The 16,225-nt window shown below is 45.3% G+C and overlaps 3 protein-coding genes across 4 annotated transcripts; 1 reads left to right on the top strand and 2 right to left on the bottom strand.

The window, feature by feature from the left end:
* Positions 1-5,385: 5,385 nt before the first annotated feature.
* Positions 5,386-7,452, top strand: LOC100830988 (two-component response regulator ORR9). 2 transcript variants are annotated; one of them, XM_010240442.3, is made up of 5 exons: positions 5,386-5,603; positions 5,717-5,805; positions 5,910-5,996; positions 6,101-6,171; positions 6,940-7,452. In XM_010240442.3, the coding sequence occupies exons 1-5, from the start codon at positions 5,498-5,500 to the stop codon at positions 7,265-7,267; spliced, it is 681 nt and encodes a 226-aa protein (XP_010238744.1). In that variant the 5' UTR covers positions 5,386-5,497; the 3' UTR covers positions 7,268-7,452. The 2 variants fall into 2 exon arrangements, with proteins under 2 accessions (XP_010238744.1, XP_003578944.1); XM_003578896.4 differs by having other exon boundaries at positions 5,913-5,996; positions 6,940-7,400.
* LOC100840962 (DNA-directed RNA polymerase V subunit 5A) lies at positions 7,366-10,381 on the bottom strand. Its single transcript, XM_003577019.4, has 4 exons — positions 9,823-10,381; positions 9,297-9,473; positions 8,729-8,842; positions 7,366-7,674 (listed from the first exon to the last, which is right to left on the bottom strand). Exons 1-4 carry the CDS (start codon positions 10,324-10,326, stop codon positions 7,549-7,551), a joined length of 921 nt encoding a protein of 306 aa, XP_003577067.2. The 5' UTR covers positions 10,327-10,381; the 3' UTR covers positions 7,366-7,548.
* A 1,253-nt stretch (positions 10,382-11,634) lies between these two features.
* On the bottom strand, positions 11,635-16,225 carry LOC100840661 (L-galactono-1,4-lactone dehydrogenase 2, mitochondrial). The gene is made up of 6 exons (XM_010240441.3): positions 15,496-16,225; positions 14,757-15,007; positions 14,479-14,661; positions 13,332-13,734; positions 12,403-12,543; positions 11,635-12,235 (listed from the first exon to the last, which is right to left on the bottom strand). Exons 1-6 carry the CDS (start codon positions 16,099-16,101, stop codon positions 12,065-12,067), a joined length of 1,755 nt encoding a protein of 584 aa, XP_010238743.1. The 5' UTR covers positions 16,102-16,225; the 3' UTR covers positions 11,635-12,064.

Here is a 16,225-nt window from a genome sequence, read left to right as displayed (position 1 = left end):
GAGTGGGATAATACAACTCAGTAACGGGCGTAGGCTCTGATGGCGGCGCACGTTGGACTGGATGAATTGCTCCGGTGAAATTTGTCGGAAGTGGCGGAGGTGGCGGTGCACCAATGGCCAAAGCTCCTAGTATGGGAGGTGGCTGAGGTGCAGCCATGCCCGTGCTTGCTTACGGTGAGTGCCTGGTACCTGCTGGAATCCAGCGTTTGTAGCTGTCTGCTGGGTTCTTGCGATTTCGCTCTACAGCTCCTTAAAACGCCTGCAGTCCATAAGTGAATGACCTGTCTTGACGTTGCCTTGTTCATCCTTGTAGACGTGAAAGGGGCAGGGAGCCGCCAGCTGCTAGGCGAGAGTCGGCTGCCCTCCTTCACGTGGCTTCCGTTGCCACTACGGTTTGTGCTTATCGGCTCCGGAGAACCCACCTGAGTGGCTCCTCCCTTCACTGGAGCCGAAGCCAGCTGCGACGAAGTCCGGGGTGTTGGCTTCTTCGAAGGCGCGGCCCTTGCGTTTCTTCCTACGCTCGTGGCCGCGGTCGTCGTCGCCATCGGGGGATCGGCGTCGCTCATTGCGTACCGAGTCTTCGCCATCAGCCCACCGGTTCGCTATCTCCATCAAGTAGTTGATGGTAGCAGGTCGGACTCGATCCAGTTCTTCTTTGAGCTCGACTCGTCGGAGTCCTCGCTTGAATGCGTCGATTGCGCTCTTGTCAGAGATCTCCTCGGCCGCGTGCTTGGTGTTGGTCCACCGCTGGATGTAGGAGCGGATGGACTCGCCAGGATCTGCTTGTGGACGTCAGACGAGGGGGTCTCCTTCCGGCGGTTGAATCGTCCGAAGATAGGTACCAGCCGCGAGGATGGCAGCTTGTGGGGTTTCGGGGATCATGTCACCACGATCGTCGACCGACAGGAAACTCGCGTCAAGGTTCCGAGTCGTTCGGCCGCCCGCTGGCGCCCTGTTGAGTCGGGTCCTGCGGTGAGTACGCATGCGAGGAGACGAGTCGCGAGATGACTCGCTGAGCGAGTCCTCTCGAATCGTTCGTCGTGCTCATGCTTCGTGCTGCTTCCTCGCCAGATCGAGGTCCTGTCTTTCTTTGGCCAGATCCCCACGGGCCTTGAGGAGACAACCGTTGAAGAGTTGCAACTCTGCGGCGGTAGGGTTGGTTATTGACGAAGGGTCACCTTCGACAATGCCCATGTTGATGAGCTTTAGATCAGGGAGAAGACACGTAGTGTGCGTATCGGCGACTCCGTCGGCTAACAAGGACACAAGGGACACGATTTACCTAGGTTCAGGGCCCTCGGAAGGTAATACCCCTACGTCCTACTTGTCTGATCTTGATAGAGAGATTACAATGGAGCCGCTAGGGCTATGATGCGTAGAGTAGATCTGGCAAAGGGGAGTCTCGCGACTCTAGGGTTCTACGTAGAGATGGGTGTATGCGAGATGCTTGTTCGTTGTTTCTTCGTCCTGGCTCCCTCCTCCTAGTCCTTTATATATGCAGGAGTCTATGTCTCAGGGAGAGTCCAAGCCCATTACAATGATGAGATATGCTATATTTAAAGCTTCCTTATCTCGAGTCGTCGAGATTGGCATGTTGAATTCAGGAGTTGTAGTCGTTCTCCTCATGACCCCGTGGTGGGCCATGATGGGTATCCTTGAGTTGAGTAAGTGATTAGTCATAACCACGTCAGTAATATACAGTAAGGTGGAGAAGGTACAACCTACCCCTACTAGCGCACATACCTCCCTTCCCTTTCCACTCCGGCCGGCAGCGCCGGCGGAGGGATGGGGAAGGGCGGCAGGCGACCCACACGGCACAGGGCCAAACACAGGAAACGGTACGTGTAGAGAACTAGGAGAAGAGAGGAGGAAGCATCCTAATGCGTCCCTGTTCACAGTGCCATATTAATACAAGCTAGCGCGCACACACATAGAGGTGGCTATCGGGCCTGGCCCGGGCACGGCCCGATGAAGCCCGACTTTAAGGGGGCCGGGCCGGCACGGCATCATATGGCAATGTGCAGCCCCAGGCGCGGCACGAGGCACGGCTCTGGCCGGCCCGGCCCGATAAGCCTGACGGGCTTTAAACGGGCCTCAGGTCACACAAGGCCCAGCAGCCTTTTTTTGTCCATCCCAGCCACGTATTATAGTCAAAAAGTGTTTGTTGTACATGATATTGCAAACTTTGACTTGGCCTGGTGGTTCAGGCGCACTTTGGTGTAGTGGAGATTGTAGGTTCGATCCCTGCTCACCCCTAGTTTTCATTCTCACCTTTTTTTTTTATTAAAATAAAAGATTTGCTACTCGGGCTGTGCCGGGCCGGCCCGTCGGGCCTCGGTCTGAAGCACCGGCACGGCACAGGCCATGCTTTGGGCCGGGCCGGCCCGTTTAACTTGGTGCCGGGCCAGGCACAGCCTGGCCAAACCCGTGGGGTTACCGGGCTTTTCTAAAAAGCCCGGCCCGATAGCCAGGTATACACACACATAAACATTTTATCGATCAAGCTAGCTATACTGCTATAGAGCGTGTATCAAGTGGTGGGGCTCCCGTTCGTACGCGTGTTCTTCGTTAAGAACAAATTAAGGGGCGCTGGGGAAAGAGAGTGGACGGCTGACCGTCCGGACGGCTGACCACGCTGCAGCCCCCCAAAGTCTCACCAGGACCATTAAAAGGGCCCTCTGCGGCCCGGCCCGCTCACCACGTTGCTCGATAGCGAGAGGGAAAAGCGGCGTTGGCGATCTGGGCAGCGGATATGGGAAGCAGCCACCCTTGTGTTTCTTTGACAAACTTTTGATTAATAATTAATCATTAATATTGAGATTATGATCCAAATCATAAGTATGAGTAAGTTCTTATTTATTACTTCATTAATATTGAGATTATGATCCAAATCATAATAATGAGTATGAGTAAGTATTTTTTTTAGAAACACAGTACAAATGCAGACGCACACAAACACGCGTGAACACTCACCCCTATGAACACACACACACCCCCTACTCCTGAGCCAGGTCGGCGGGTCTTGAGAGATTGATGAAACACGCGTGAACACTCACCCCTATGAACGCACACACGCACACCCTACCCCTGAGCCGGGTCGGCGGGTCTTGAGAGATTGACGAAACACGCGTGAACACTCACCCCTATGAACGCACACACGCACACCCTACCCCTGAGACGGGTCTTGAGAGATTGACGAAACATGCGCGAACACTTACCCCTGAGCCGGGTCGGCGGGTCTTGAGAGATTGACAGAGTCATCACGAGCGTCTCGCTGTTGATGGTTACCGTTGAAAGCATATCACCCATGTCAAGTCTAAAACTTGAACCTGGGTGGGTTGGTTCCACCACAAGGAACCAAACCACTTGAGCTACGCTCAGTTCACAGTATGAGTAAGTATTTTGAATGTAAATACAATAATATTCGTTTTATATCACATAGATTATATAGTAATAAATCGATTGCAGGTCAAAGAAAACGAAATGTGTTACATTTTGAAATGGCATCAATACCCTGTCGGACAGTATTACTTTAAATGTTTAAAAGTTCAAAAAAATGTTTAAAAATAGAACCAGTCAGTAAAAAATGATCCAGATGTTTAGCTTGGGCTTGGCTCCGTCCGCTTCTACGTACGTGGTAACATGTTTATGTACCAAGACGTGACCGTGTAGCAACTACTGATGTAGTACTACCAACTACAAGCAAGATGGATGCACGGCAAACTGGAAGGTCACACCTGGAGAAGAATTTCCTTTCTCTTGGCCTTCACCAAAATCGTGGAAATCATCCAAATCTTGCTTTCAGATCGTCCTGCAAGAGGACAACGCAAGAAACGAAAAACTAAAGGCAGATAGGTGGGGAAAAGAAAGAGCGAAGGGAACAAAAGAAAATGGTGGACCATGGCGACTGTGGCAGACGTTGCTGTCTCTACTCTATTGTGGAGTCAATTCATCAAGTTTTAGATAGTATTTGTACAAGTTTGCTGAAAATAGTGTTTTAGATAGTCTTTGTACAAGTTTTAGATAGTATATTTGTGAACAAAAGAAGCCGCATCAAGTTTTAGATAGTATTTGTGGCGATTCGACGACAGCAGCCCGGTGCGAGATTGGAAAGCGAAAGGGCCAAACTCTGGCGCTAGCACAGCTCGCGGGGTGCGGGAAGCGGCGCTTTCGTCGGCGATCTGGGCAGCGGATACGGCGCGATCGGGAAGCAGCAGGAGGATCGCTCGCTGCTCTCCTCCTCGAAGAAAAACAAACGAGATCGCCCTTGTGGGCGGGGGGCTGCAAAAGAAAGAAAGCAAGAGCGAAAGCGCCCGGATCCTCGAACCGCTTCTTCTTCAGTTGCCTACGCGCGTTCGTTGGGTGCGGGTGCGTGTGGCGATCGTGTTGGGGATTTGGCCGAATCGGCAGCAAATCAGGTGGTGGTGGGAAGGATTTCCAAGTGGGTGCGGGCATTAGGCTTGTTGACTTCAGAATCCCAGGATGCGCAAACCTGATTTGTGTGTATTTTTTACTACGTACTATATACGACCACACGCGCGCGGTGGCTAGATCAGAATCAGATATACCTATGCAGCCGAGCCGGTCGACTTCAATTCCAATAGCAGAGCAAGTGTAGGAGCTAGTAGGAGTAGAACCACTCTGGCGTTCTGAATCTATAAATTCGCGGGTTTGCATGCAGTAAAGCATGTTTTTATCCGAAACATCGACTACTCCGTATTATTAGGTTTGAACATGACAAAAACGTGCTAACACACTGTGTTCACATCTTCTTCTTCTTCTTTTGGCCACGGGAATTCATTCATGCCTCGCCATACCCTGTCGGACAGTGTTACTTCAAATGTTTACAAGTTCAAATACAAATGTTTAAAAATAGAACAAGTCGGTAAAAAATGATCCAGATGTTTAGCTTGGGCTTGGCTCCGTCCGCTTCTACTTACGTGGTAACGTGACCGTGTAGCAACTACAAGCAAGACGGATGCACGGCAAACTGGAAGGTCACACCTGGAGAAGAATTTCCTTTCTCTCTTCGCCTTCACCAAAATCGTCGAAATCCTCCAAATCTTGCTTTGAGATCGTCCAGCAAGAGGACAACGCAAGAAACGAAAAAACTAAAGGCAGATAGGCGGGGAAAAGAAAGAGAGAGCGAGGGAACAAAAGAAAATGGTGGACCATGGCGACTGTGGCAGATGTTGCTGTCTCTACTCTATTGTGGAGTCAATTCATGGCAAGATTTGGAGGAAATCATGCCCAGGATCTTGCTTTCCAATGGGTGGGATTTTCCTTTGGTCATTACACTTGTTTTCTCCACCCACCTTTGGAATCCTTTTTTTCTCGTATCTGTTTGGATGTATATAAAACCCAACCCCACCCACACACACCGTTGAAAAGCAAAGCCTTCTTCTTCTTCTCATACCATCCTTGCTTTCTCTTCATAGCCTCCTCCTACATCACACACACAAAACACACACTCTTCCTTCCTTGATCTTCTTCTCCAATGGCGGCGGCAATCGCAGAGACCCAATTCCATGTCTTGGCTGTGGATGACAGCCTCCCTGACAGGAAGCTCATTGAGAGGCTCCTCAAGACCTCTTCTTTCCAAGGTATTGATTGTTGGTCATACAAGGCTTTCCCCTGCAACTTCAGCTCTTTTCCTTGGTTTGGTTGCTATGGGATCTGGCATCTGATACAAAAGTCTGATGTGCTGTTTCTGCAGTCACCACTGTTGATTCTGGGACCAAGGCTCTGGAGTTCTTGGGGATCCATGGTCAGGACACCCCAATTTCTCTCCATGCAGACCATCTGGTAAGAAGAAGAGGATTTACACGCGCTAATCATGTTTACCAGTACGTGTTCTTGTTCTGAAGAAGAATGAGTTTCTGATGGATTTAGGTTTTGTTGCTATTCAGCAGGATGTTGAGGTGAACGTGAATCTGATCATTACTGACTACTGCATGCCTGGGATGACAGGGTATGATCTGCTCAAGAAGATCAAGGTAAGCAGTGTGTTTAGTAAAGAGCCCTCTTAGTTAAATGATTTGATCTGCTGAGGCCTGAACACCACAGTGTCTGATTGTGTATGTTCGGCTTGTTCAATCAGGAATCATCATCTCTCAGGGACATCCCGGTTGTGATCATGTCGTCTGAGAACGTACCTTCCAGAATCAATAGGTGAGCACTTTTTTATGGACCTAAATTGTTGTTTACATCACATCTATAGAAAGGTCCCCTTATATTTTGATGCATGAATACGGATCTAGGTGTGCATCAAAACTGATTAACACAAGAACTGGAATGTACTTTTTTTAAAATCTAAAGCCAGTTGATTATTTTTTATATTTTGAAAAATAAACAAGTTGATTGTTGATGATGCTGTTGGAGAAACTTTTATAGTTCAACTAACATTACGAAAATGTCCAGATAGTTGCATCTAATTTTGTAGACATAAAAAAAGGCAAGCTTATGACTAAATTAGACACCAAGATCTCTCCGAATCCTTCATTGATTTGGCGTCACATGCCGTGTAATAAAGGGACAAGCCCCACACAGCTCATGCTGTCCTAATATTCTATATCTAAAGATTTAATGTAAACATAAATAATCAAGATATGAAATATGATATTTCTAAAAAAGATATGGCATGATACTCAGATCAATTGTTGATCTTTCAAGTTGATTCTGTCTATATAAAATGGGTTATAGTTGCAGACAACTCACCAGCATCACTCATCTCTGTCCTCCCTGTCTTAGTCTATCTCCACAAATGGAGTAACAAAGAGGGGCACCAAAAGTAAAGAAAGAAAGTAAATAACCTCTTGTGATATCCAAAGATTTTGATAAGACCCGCAAAGAGTGAATAATTTCTGTTTCATGAATGGCATATGATGCTATATGATCGATAAATTCTGACACATTTATGGTTATGATATTCTGAATCAGATGCCTGGAGGAAGGAGCAAATGAGTTTTTCCTGAAACCGGTACGGCTATCAGACATGAGCAAGCTGAAGCCCCACATAATGAAAAGCAGATGCAAGGAGCATTGCCACCATGAAGAAGAAGACCTGCTAAGCAACAGCAATAGCAACAACAGCTGTAACCCCACAAACAACAGCAGCAGCGATAGCAGCAACCCCACAAATAACAACACCGACTCTGCAAACAACAGCAGCGGCGATAGCGGCAACACACGCAAGAGAAAGGCGACAGAAGACGAAATTTTACCAAAGACAAGCAGATCGAAGGCACAGTTAGCAGCACAATTATAATTTGACAGCTAATCTTTAATTTTCCTTGGTTCTTTGCCTTACTTGGTTTTTGACATCTGATTTGTAAAACCTATGTAGCCTTAGTATGCAAAACAGAATGGAATCCGTAAACGGATACTGCTTTAATCAACCATTCTCTGTGTAACACATCTGAAGTTCAAATGTGTAATGGGCCATTTAACACATATCTCCACACCGAACAACAAAGTCATAACATTAATCATGATGCGATTTTACTAACAACTTACTACAGCTTTCATCCATGGGAACACATGGAGCCCTCAGAAAATGCATCGGTAAGTCACATGATGCCCTGTAAGCTCGCCATCATATGTAATTTTAACAATGGTTCCCTTGCCAAGGCCATAGTAGCGAGCAACTGCATCGTTCTCTAGCATGCAAGGGAGCTGAAAGAAAAAAACACCATTTTCAGCAAACTCGTAAAAAATGAAACTTGTCGCGACTTTGAATAAATAACAACTAATGCAGGTTTGCAATTCAGGCATGTCAAAAATCTAAGAGCCGATAAAAGAAAATGAGTATAGCCCCCACAACGACTAGAGCATGGAAGTACTCATGTTTTAGGTATACCTTCTGTTAAGTTCATGACAATAGCGCAATTAGAGCGTGGAAGTACTAATGTCCTAAACTGATAATATTTTTCAAGTTTGAACCACATGAAGTTCCGGTTCAATGAAAACTGTAAAAACACAAATAATAACATGGCAAGTACACAGAAAATGTGAAAATTCAGAAAATTATCAGTACAATATGTCAATGAGACAAATGTGCATGTTATGAATCGTCATCATAACACCCAATCACACTAGGCTATTGATGTTTCCCTTAAGATAAAATTTATGTTGCAAACAAAATCAAGTACAGATTCATGGTGCTACACCAACTAGCAAGTAACATGGAAACAAACCAAGCCTTGAAACAAATAGGCAACAGCCAGACCAGGCTGTTTTGTGGAGGAAATCATGACATTCCACAGGATGTGCCAAAAGAAGGCTACACACATGTAGCACAATAACTTGGAATGTCAGTGTGACTGAAAAAACTAAGAACATTACTCTTCTAGCATGAAACACTTGATGATTTGCCACAACAAAGAAGACAAAATTTGCCACCTTTTCTGTATTTTAACCCTTCTCCACTTCCACCTTAAGCGAAAAACTAGAAATATTTATGCTTAAAGCTCGAGATAAATATCTCATTCCATAATAAACATATTTGAAGTGCTTCCACCTTAAATACTTGCCAGTTGCCTGGCAATTTAATTATAGTAAATAAATCACATAGACTATAGTTTCCACGAACATCCAAAAAAAATCACAGATTATATTTTTGACAGCACTAAAAAATCACAGATTATATTTTTGACAGCACTATCACATAACTCATTTAGTAAGCAGTAACAAATCTACAGCACTATAAGTGAATTACATACAGACATACCCTTGAATCCTCCAAATTGTACTTCTTCAGAAGCTCGGCCTTTTCCTCTGCAGTCAACACTTCATGCTTGGGCTTCAGTTCATGCTTACTAATGTTTACCAGTAACTCTGTGACCTTCCATTCGAAGAGCACATCAGTTTGATTATGTAAGGTGCATAATATTAACTTAAAATAAAATAGTAAGGCATCAACGTGCATGCATAAAGTCATGAAACTGTGAACAAGGATTCTAGGTTGAGACTTGAGGGCGTAACTTGCAAAAACATATATGCTGAATTTCAATTCAGTAAAGCATCAGCTATACATAAATAAAGTCATGATACCGTGAACAACGATTCTAGCTTGAGAAAATAACTTGAGGAAATATATACACCGAACTCTGATGAGATACTACCCCGTACATTATATCCAGTGTCAATATTGAATGCAAAAAAGATATGCATAGAATTACTTGCTCTTCTTTACTCAATTGCCTGCCGTTGTTCTGACAACACACAGTCGACGTGATGTTCTTCACTTACTTAATTTCCATTTTAGAATAAGCCATCAACACTTAAACAAAACTAACCTGGAATATATCTACTTTAAATGGGAAGATCTCCTTGATACAGTCTCTAGCTTTAGACGTTATATCTCCCTGCAATATCAGAATAAGTCTAGACAAGTTCTCTTCTTCGATCTGGGAATACACCTCTCGGATGGTTGTGATGTTGACAGGCTTGGGTGGGCAGAATACAAATTGCACCTGAGATAAGAGTTAAAACATGTTTTGGGACTTAGAGTGCATAAATTACTCTCTAACAAATAAGTTAAATTCAGATACGCCAAGGGGTAACAATATGTGCTAAAATGATAAAAGAACGCCAGATATACATACTAAAATAAGCCATCCATTGACAAATAAAAACAATAATTCCTCCAAGCCATGAGCCCAACTGGGGACTCTGGCGCTCTAACCAGCAATGGTTAATGTCTGATGTCGTACGGCCCACTATTCGCGAGCTACAAAGCGAACAGGAAGGCCAGAGGAAGTAGGCACAGAGAGGAGAGAGAAATAGGAATCATACTTTGCCGGAAATAGAAAGTGGACTCACCTTGTTGGAGTGGTCAGAGGCGAAGGTGGCGGAGAAGGAGAGGCGCCGCATCTCCGGCTTCTCGGCCCACCACGCGCGGAACTCCGTGAGCGTGCGCGCGAGCTCGGGCTCCGGCACGCTGTACCCGCGGTCGCGGAGCATCTCCAGCGCCGTGCGCCGGGCCAGGAACAGGCTGTGGACCTCGTGGCTGGCGCGGCCGCCGCGGTCGACCATCGACGCCATCCACTCGACGACCTCGGGGACTTCGTCGACGTCGTCGAACGCGGCAGCGGCGGCGGCAGCGGGGACGCGAGCAGGGGCACCCTTCGGCATCGGCGCAGTGGAGGAGGCGGCGGTGCTCTCCGCTGAGGCGATCGAGGGGGACGATCGCTGGGAGGAGGGCATCGGCTGATCCATTTCCTTGCTATTTATTTCTTGCGAGAGTGGAGCTCTGGGCTGTGTTCTGCACGGTTTTGGGGTTTTGCCGTTTCGGAGAGCTGCCAGCTTCACGGGCGCCTGGAACATTAAAGTCCAGCTGGCATCACAGCCGTGAGCCGTCCGATCGCCCGTAAGATTCGTGCGCTTTTAGTCTTTTTGTCATGTCCAATGGCGCTCCAGATCGCCACCGTGAGTGGCGAGTCGGAGTCGCCAGCAACATGCGAGTGAGGACGTCGGGCAGCTAGCCGTCCGATCGATGCACGAGTTGTGCACTTTTACTCCTGTCCAATGACGCTCCAGCTCGCCGCCGTTGGTGGCAATGCGGAATCGCCATCAATGAGGGAGCGAAGACGGTGAGCCAAGATTTGACGCTCCATCTCACCACCATGAACTGTGATACAAAGTCAGCGGTGACGATCGTCGTGGGCAGCGATGTGGATTCGTCACGACACGGGTGCGAAGACTGTAATAGCACCAACGCGGAGACCTCGCGCCAAATGTGTAGTTGAATGGAGTTTGGATCGAGTATGCAGCACATAAAGTTAGGGGGTGAGAGGTTAGGGTTTGGGAGGCGTGAATGATATGGGGTTGTGGGGAGGGGTCCGGTACCGCTACGTAGATGGGAAGAAGTTGGCTGAATAACAAAATTTTGATAACTCATGTAGTCGCAATAACTTGTATCTTTTTTCTACCCTGTTAAATGTCTGGCTAATATATCACAAGAATGTGGGTTAATTGGATCTATGCCACTCTCTATTCCACCGGTTGAAAATATGCCATTACAAAAACTTGACTTGGAGAAATGCCACTCTAATTTTCTTATACCTCTAACTATGCCATTCTGTCCACTTAAAACCAATTATTGTTCATAAAATACATGTATTTCAGCAGTACGTTCGAGTCTTTTAGGCGCCATAAACAAGCGCCATAAAGGTTCAAAACATTCAAATTTGGCCCAAAATTCAAACTTAGAAAAATCTATAAAAATTCAAACATTCAAGTTAGTGTCATGATAGAGGAGCACGTGGGGGATAATAATAGGAAGAGGAATATAATGTTTGACTTGTGATGAATTTTTTTTGTTCGTATAGAACTATGTATATACGTATTTAGACAGTATATGTGATGGTATTAGACAAAATAGCATGAATAGAGGTATAAAAAAAGTTAGAATGGCATTTCTCCAAGTCAAGTTTTTCTAATGGCATATCTCCAACCGGTGGAAATTATAATGGCATAGATCCAATTAACCCCAAGAATTTTGATGCTCAAAGAGGTAAGGATCTCTTTCGGACACACATTCTAAAACCTTGAAATAGAGAATAATATAGAATTAAGATATCATGGTTTTCTAAATCCTACAGAAATCAAAACACATCAAACCGAACCACAAACTGAGGCTTATAACTGTGATAGATTAGATTGAAGTGCATCAATTCGTGTTTTTTCTCACGCTTTATTTCAGCTGCCAAATGTTCATCACTATCACATTTGGTACAACACAGAATGACAGTATCCCGATAAGCATAGATTTTTCAGCCGCGGATCAAGGAATAAGCCTCATGCAACAAAAGCTCCAGCACAAGGTAGAGCACTAAAACCTATCTCTACCAACAGAGCAATTTCTATGGGAGAAACTAACTCTGCGGCCTGCAAGGTTGTCATGCAAACCACCAGAAGAGAAGGATGGTATAATTTTGAGTTCTGGTCAAGTATCAACAACAGAATCCAACTTGGAAGAGTACCTTTCTCCATAGGAAGAAAAAGGCATACACATTGTGAAAGCACTGTGCCTTCATTCCAGATGGTAACAATCAGAACACCTTTACTTCGCACTTTGGACAGTCCCTGTTGCTGGGAACAGCTTCTCTAACCTCGCACTGGAGAGAACCTTGTTAGGATCCAGCTCCATGCGTGCTTTGTTATATGCATTGACAGGGAATCGCTTCCTCAGCCTAGCCTGTAGCTCAGCAAGTTCGTCCTTGTCCTTTGGAATCTAAGGAGGAACAGAAAAATATTAATGAATATATACAATTTTGTTAGCAAAGCATGCAAGAACTTTTAGTGAGTCACTGCTATGGATGCAAGAGAAGAAATCATTCTGTTGAAATAAACAGTCTGCTGCTATTTTTATATCTGCAGCAAAGCAGTAAAAACTGGTACCTCAATTTTGGCCCAGTGTTCATACGCAGAATAATCATTCCAGAGACTAGTTTGCGCCAGACTTCTGTAGTTGAAGAATTCCTCCGTAATGTCCTTCCTTTGGCGAGGATCAGATGTTGGTAAATACATTATTATACCAACCTGTATATAACCACAGTAAGGTTCTTAGAGGAATAACAAAGAAAGTTGTTAACTAAAAGTTGCAGGATGGTAAAACTCCCGCCATAAACCAATGAGGAACATGGTAAAACCACACAAGACCTTGTTACAGTTAGGAACTGAATAAGAGTAATGCAACTACAATGTGTCTAGACAAGTGTATCAGATCTTGCAAGAACAGCATGGTAATAACTAATAACTCTGAAAAATAATTTTCACAGAAGTTCAAACTCCCCGTAGCGGTAAGTTATATATACTATTAGTGGTCTCATGCAATCCTTCCGCAAATATAATCAAGTTTACCAAGTAAATGTTAGGACATGTTCAATATCCCTACAAAAAATTAAAATCAAACCCAAATATCATTGGAGATAAAAGAGAAAAAAACATTTAAGGGGTAGTGATTAGGGATTGCTCAGTAACCCAGTAAATCTTGGCAAATATGTATTGCTCAGTAACCCAGTACGTGTTGGCCAATATGGTACCTTTCGAATACGAATCAGTTTGATCTTAAAATTTTGCATGGAAACAGAAGTTAGAAAATGCCCTCCCTTGAGTCTCGTATTGTTTAGGTTATTTGTAACTTCCACACCTCATTTTCAAGCAATTAGTAACATTCAGCCCATTTTCACCAGACATACCCCCATATACAAGGCATGTAAAAACAAATTATTATGAGTGCAAACAAACTTTAGGTGGATGATTGCAAGTAACATTGATTGGCACTTGGCAGTAACAGAACAACAAAGAGTTACAGAAGAACGAGTTACCCATGAAAATATATCATCTTCTTCAGAGCTTGATGCTGGGCTCATGGGACTCCTGCTGCGGGCAGTCCAACGTTGCTCAATAGGTGCAGGTGCAGGTATATCTTCCTTCTCAATTAACTGCAGCAATTCCTCCATATAATCTAAATCCTTCATACTTGGCTTCGCTAGGGTTCCTGTAGGGAAGCAGGTCTCGGAAACCCACTGCTGCCCACCACAATCAAAACCAAGTATTTCATCACTCCAGCCCATGTGATATCCCTCTGACTTCTTCCAATACTCAGCTTCTGCTTTATTAATTCTGATCACATGATCTTTATCCAGAGGATCAAGGGCAAGCAATTGATCCCTCAATTCAGTAAATGAAAGTTGATCTATCGCTGGGTCATTACTTTCTGCTTCAGTTCTGAAAAGCATCTATAAGGTGGCATAAGCTAGATACAAAAAAAAAACTACTGCTAAGCAAAGCTAGAAAATTTAGTGCAAAACTCAAAATTTGTTACTTTGAGTAGATCTAGAAGTTGTTCCATTACATTTATCATTTCAGTAGTACCTAGTTACCTTAGCTACAAATGACACACCTACAATTTGACCTTCCTGGCACATGCAACTCTTACAAAAATCACGGCAACCCAGCCTTTCTGTACGAGCCCCAACAAAGTGATAACTGATAAGGGTAGAAGGTGGAGAGGCCAAACTCATACTAAAATATGTAGGAGCAAGCAAGTATAGATGGATACTATGGTCAGCAGAGTAAAATTAGTTTGCTCCTATCAGTTCAGTTTCTAAGGAATGGAATTCTTAGCTGATTCATTCAGTACAAACTACAAAAGAGTGTCTGCAAAACTGTAGAATATCTTGTATAGTTTGTTACTTCCTCTGATCCTAAATTCTTGACTCAAGTTTGCCCAAATATGGATGTATCTATTCTTAAAAAGCGTCTAGATACATGTAATATTTCAACAACAATTTAGGATCGGAGGGAGTAGTATTCAAGTATGATGACACAGTAAAAGTGCAGTATGTACATGTAAGTTGTAGTATACTAATGTGCTTCCTTGTTTACCTAAGAATTGTGATGCAATTTTTCATATAGAAAACAAAGATAGTGTTGCAATATACAGTAATAAAACCATGCCAGTGTTCGCACCTATATTTCTTCAGTGCTTCACGATAAAGGTCACGAACATGTTGTATCGCTTCATCTTTTCCATATTTTGATGTCAACTTTGGAGTTTTCCACCTTGAAGGAGGATTGCATTTGACAACAACAACTGTATCAGTATATGGAATCCATAAGTACTTAATATGTTTGTTTTCAGAGAGCCATTTCCTGAAAAGGGCGGGACAGGAAGTTAGATATTCCTCCAGTAAAGGATGATAAAACTACATCGACAAATCAACTGAGACAGCTATTTTTAAATTTACTTGTGGTTTTTCTTGATTTCATCTGCATTAGAAACAAAAGTATGTTCAACAAGTTGGTGCCGTTCTACACACTGAAGTGTGACTTCTGCAACGACTCCTAGGCCACCAAGTCCACAGCGGGCAAGATAAAACAAGTCAGGATCTTTCTCCCTCGATAACTCTATTGTCCCCTTGGCAGGTGTAACCAGTTTCATGCTAATAACCTGCTCATCAATTGGAGGCAATCCAGCACCTGTACCATGAGCACCAACCTGCACGCAATCAAGAATTTAACAATCTAAATTATTTCAGGATATAGTCAGTAAAGGATTATATTTTTGGCCCAGTTGTTCTGCTTTCTCAAGTCAAGCAAAACACCGCAAAGTATCCTACGGGTTGAAATCTTGTAAAATCCCAGCAAACCGAATGACTACTTGAACAAGCAAACATGCAGTTGTCATTTACATCATCAAATGCCTCATGATTGCATTCCATTTACGTTTGTGTTGCCATTTTTGAATCAAAGACCTCATATGATGTGTCTCAATCCCTGTAACCGGCTATGTGGCGATCCTGTCTTTCTTTGTATGTGAATATAACAGTAGCTGTTGCAGTGTTGCCAGTGTGAATAATTCCATCCAACATCTTTTACCAAATTTGTGCTACGTGAATTTGCCGATTTTCAGTCTAACATAAAAATCACCGATCCAGTTCCTTGCGTGTACTAAAAGAGTGTCTTTCCCTCCAACAGGTCACATACCTGAATGATGCCGCCGACCTGCTGCTCCCGAATGGACGCGAAGTTCTGCAGCGTGAGGCCATGCTCCCGGAGCGCGTCCACGAGCTCGGCGACACGTATCCCGGCCTGCACGGTGACGGTCTTCTTCTTCACGTCGACGTCGAGCACCTTGTCCATGAGGGCGAGGTTGACCATGCCGGCCCGGGAGAGCGCGAGGCCATTGGGGGACAGCCCGGAGCCGAGGGGCCTGAGCCTGCGTTGCTCCTTGTGGGCGGCGGCGAGGGCTTCCTCGAGATCCGGGAGCGAGTCCGGCTGGAGGAGCACGCGGGTGTGGACCTCGTGGGTGCCGCTCCAGTTGGAGACGGTGTGGAGGTCGTCAGGGAGCGGCGCGTACTTGAAGGGGACGGCCTTCTTGTGGAGCGCGTCGGGCGGGAACGGGAAGGAGTAATAGGTGGCGGCGCCGCAGCCGAGGACGAGCAGCGCGTAGCCGGCGTACTTGCGGAGGTCGGATTCGGAGGCCGGGAGCGGGGAGGAGGAGGAGAGGGGGCGGAGGAGCTGGAGGTGGGAGTGGTAGTGGGTTAGGGAAGAGGCGCGGCGGAGGAAGCGGGGGATGAGGAGGTGCCGCATCGTCGGAGCTGGTGCTGCGGCGGCGGAGTCGTGGCCGCCGGAGGGATGGCAGGACGGGAGCGAGAGGCCACCGGACCAGATCGCGATGGGTTTTAATCGCCGTTTGAGAATCAAATGGGTTTTC

Source organism: Brachypodium distachyon, chromosome 4, assembly GCF_000005505.3.
Source record: "Brachypodium distachyon strain Bd21 chromosome 4, Brachypodium_distachyon_v3.0, whole genome shotgun sequence".
Taxonomy (NCBI): Eukaryota; Viridiplantae; Streptophyta; class Magnoliopsida; order Poales; family Poaceae; genus Brachypodium; species Brachypodium distachyon.
This window is presented reverse-complemented; position numbering and strand designations above follow the sequence as displayed.

Coding starts and splice junctions, on each gene's coding strand:
- LOC100840962 (XM_003577019.4), bottom strand. CDS start 10,326: ATGTTCCAGGCGCCCGTGAAGCTGGCAGCTCTCCGAAACGGCAAAACC. Junction 9,474..9,822: donor CCTCTGACCACTCCAACAAG/GTGAGTCCACTT, acceptor CTCTTATCTCAG/GTGCAATTTGTATTCTGCCC. Junction 7,675..8,728: donor ACAATTTGGAGGATTCAAGG/GTATGTCTGTAT, acceptor TTTTTCTTTCAG/CTCCCTTGCATGCTAGAGAA.
- LOC100840661 (XM_010240441.3), bottom strand. CDS start 16,101: ATGCGGCACCTCCTCATCCCCCGCTTCCTCCGCCGCGCCTCTTCCCTA. Junction 15,008..15,495: donor AGGTCGGCGGCATCATTCAG/GTATGTGACCTG, acceptor GATTGCGTGCAG/GTTGGTGCTCATGGTACAGG. Junction 14,662..14,756: donor GAAATCAAGAAAAACCACAA/GTAAATTTAAAA, acceptor CGCCCTTTTCAG/GAAATGGCTCTCTGAAAACA.
- LOC100830988 (XM_010240442.3), top strand. CDS start 5,498: ATGGCGGCGGCAATCGCAGAGACCCAATTCCATGTCTTGGCTGTGGAT. Junction 5,604..5,716: donor CAAGACCTCTTCTTTCCAAG/GTATTGATTGTT, acceptor CTGTTTCTGCAG/TCACCACTGTTGATTCTGGG. Junction 5,997..6,100: donor ATCTGCTCAAGAAGATCAAG/GTAAGCAGTGTG, acceptor TTGTTCAATCAG/GAATCATCATCTCTCAGGGA.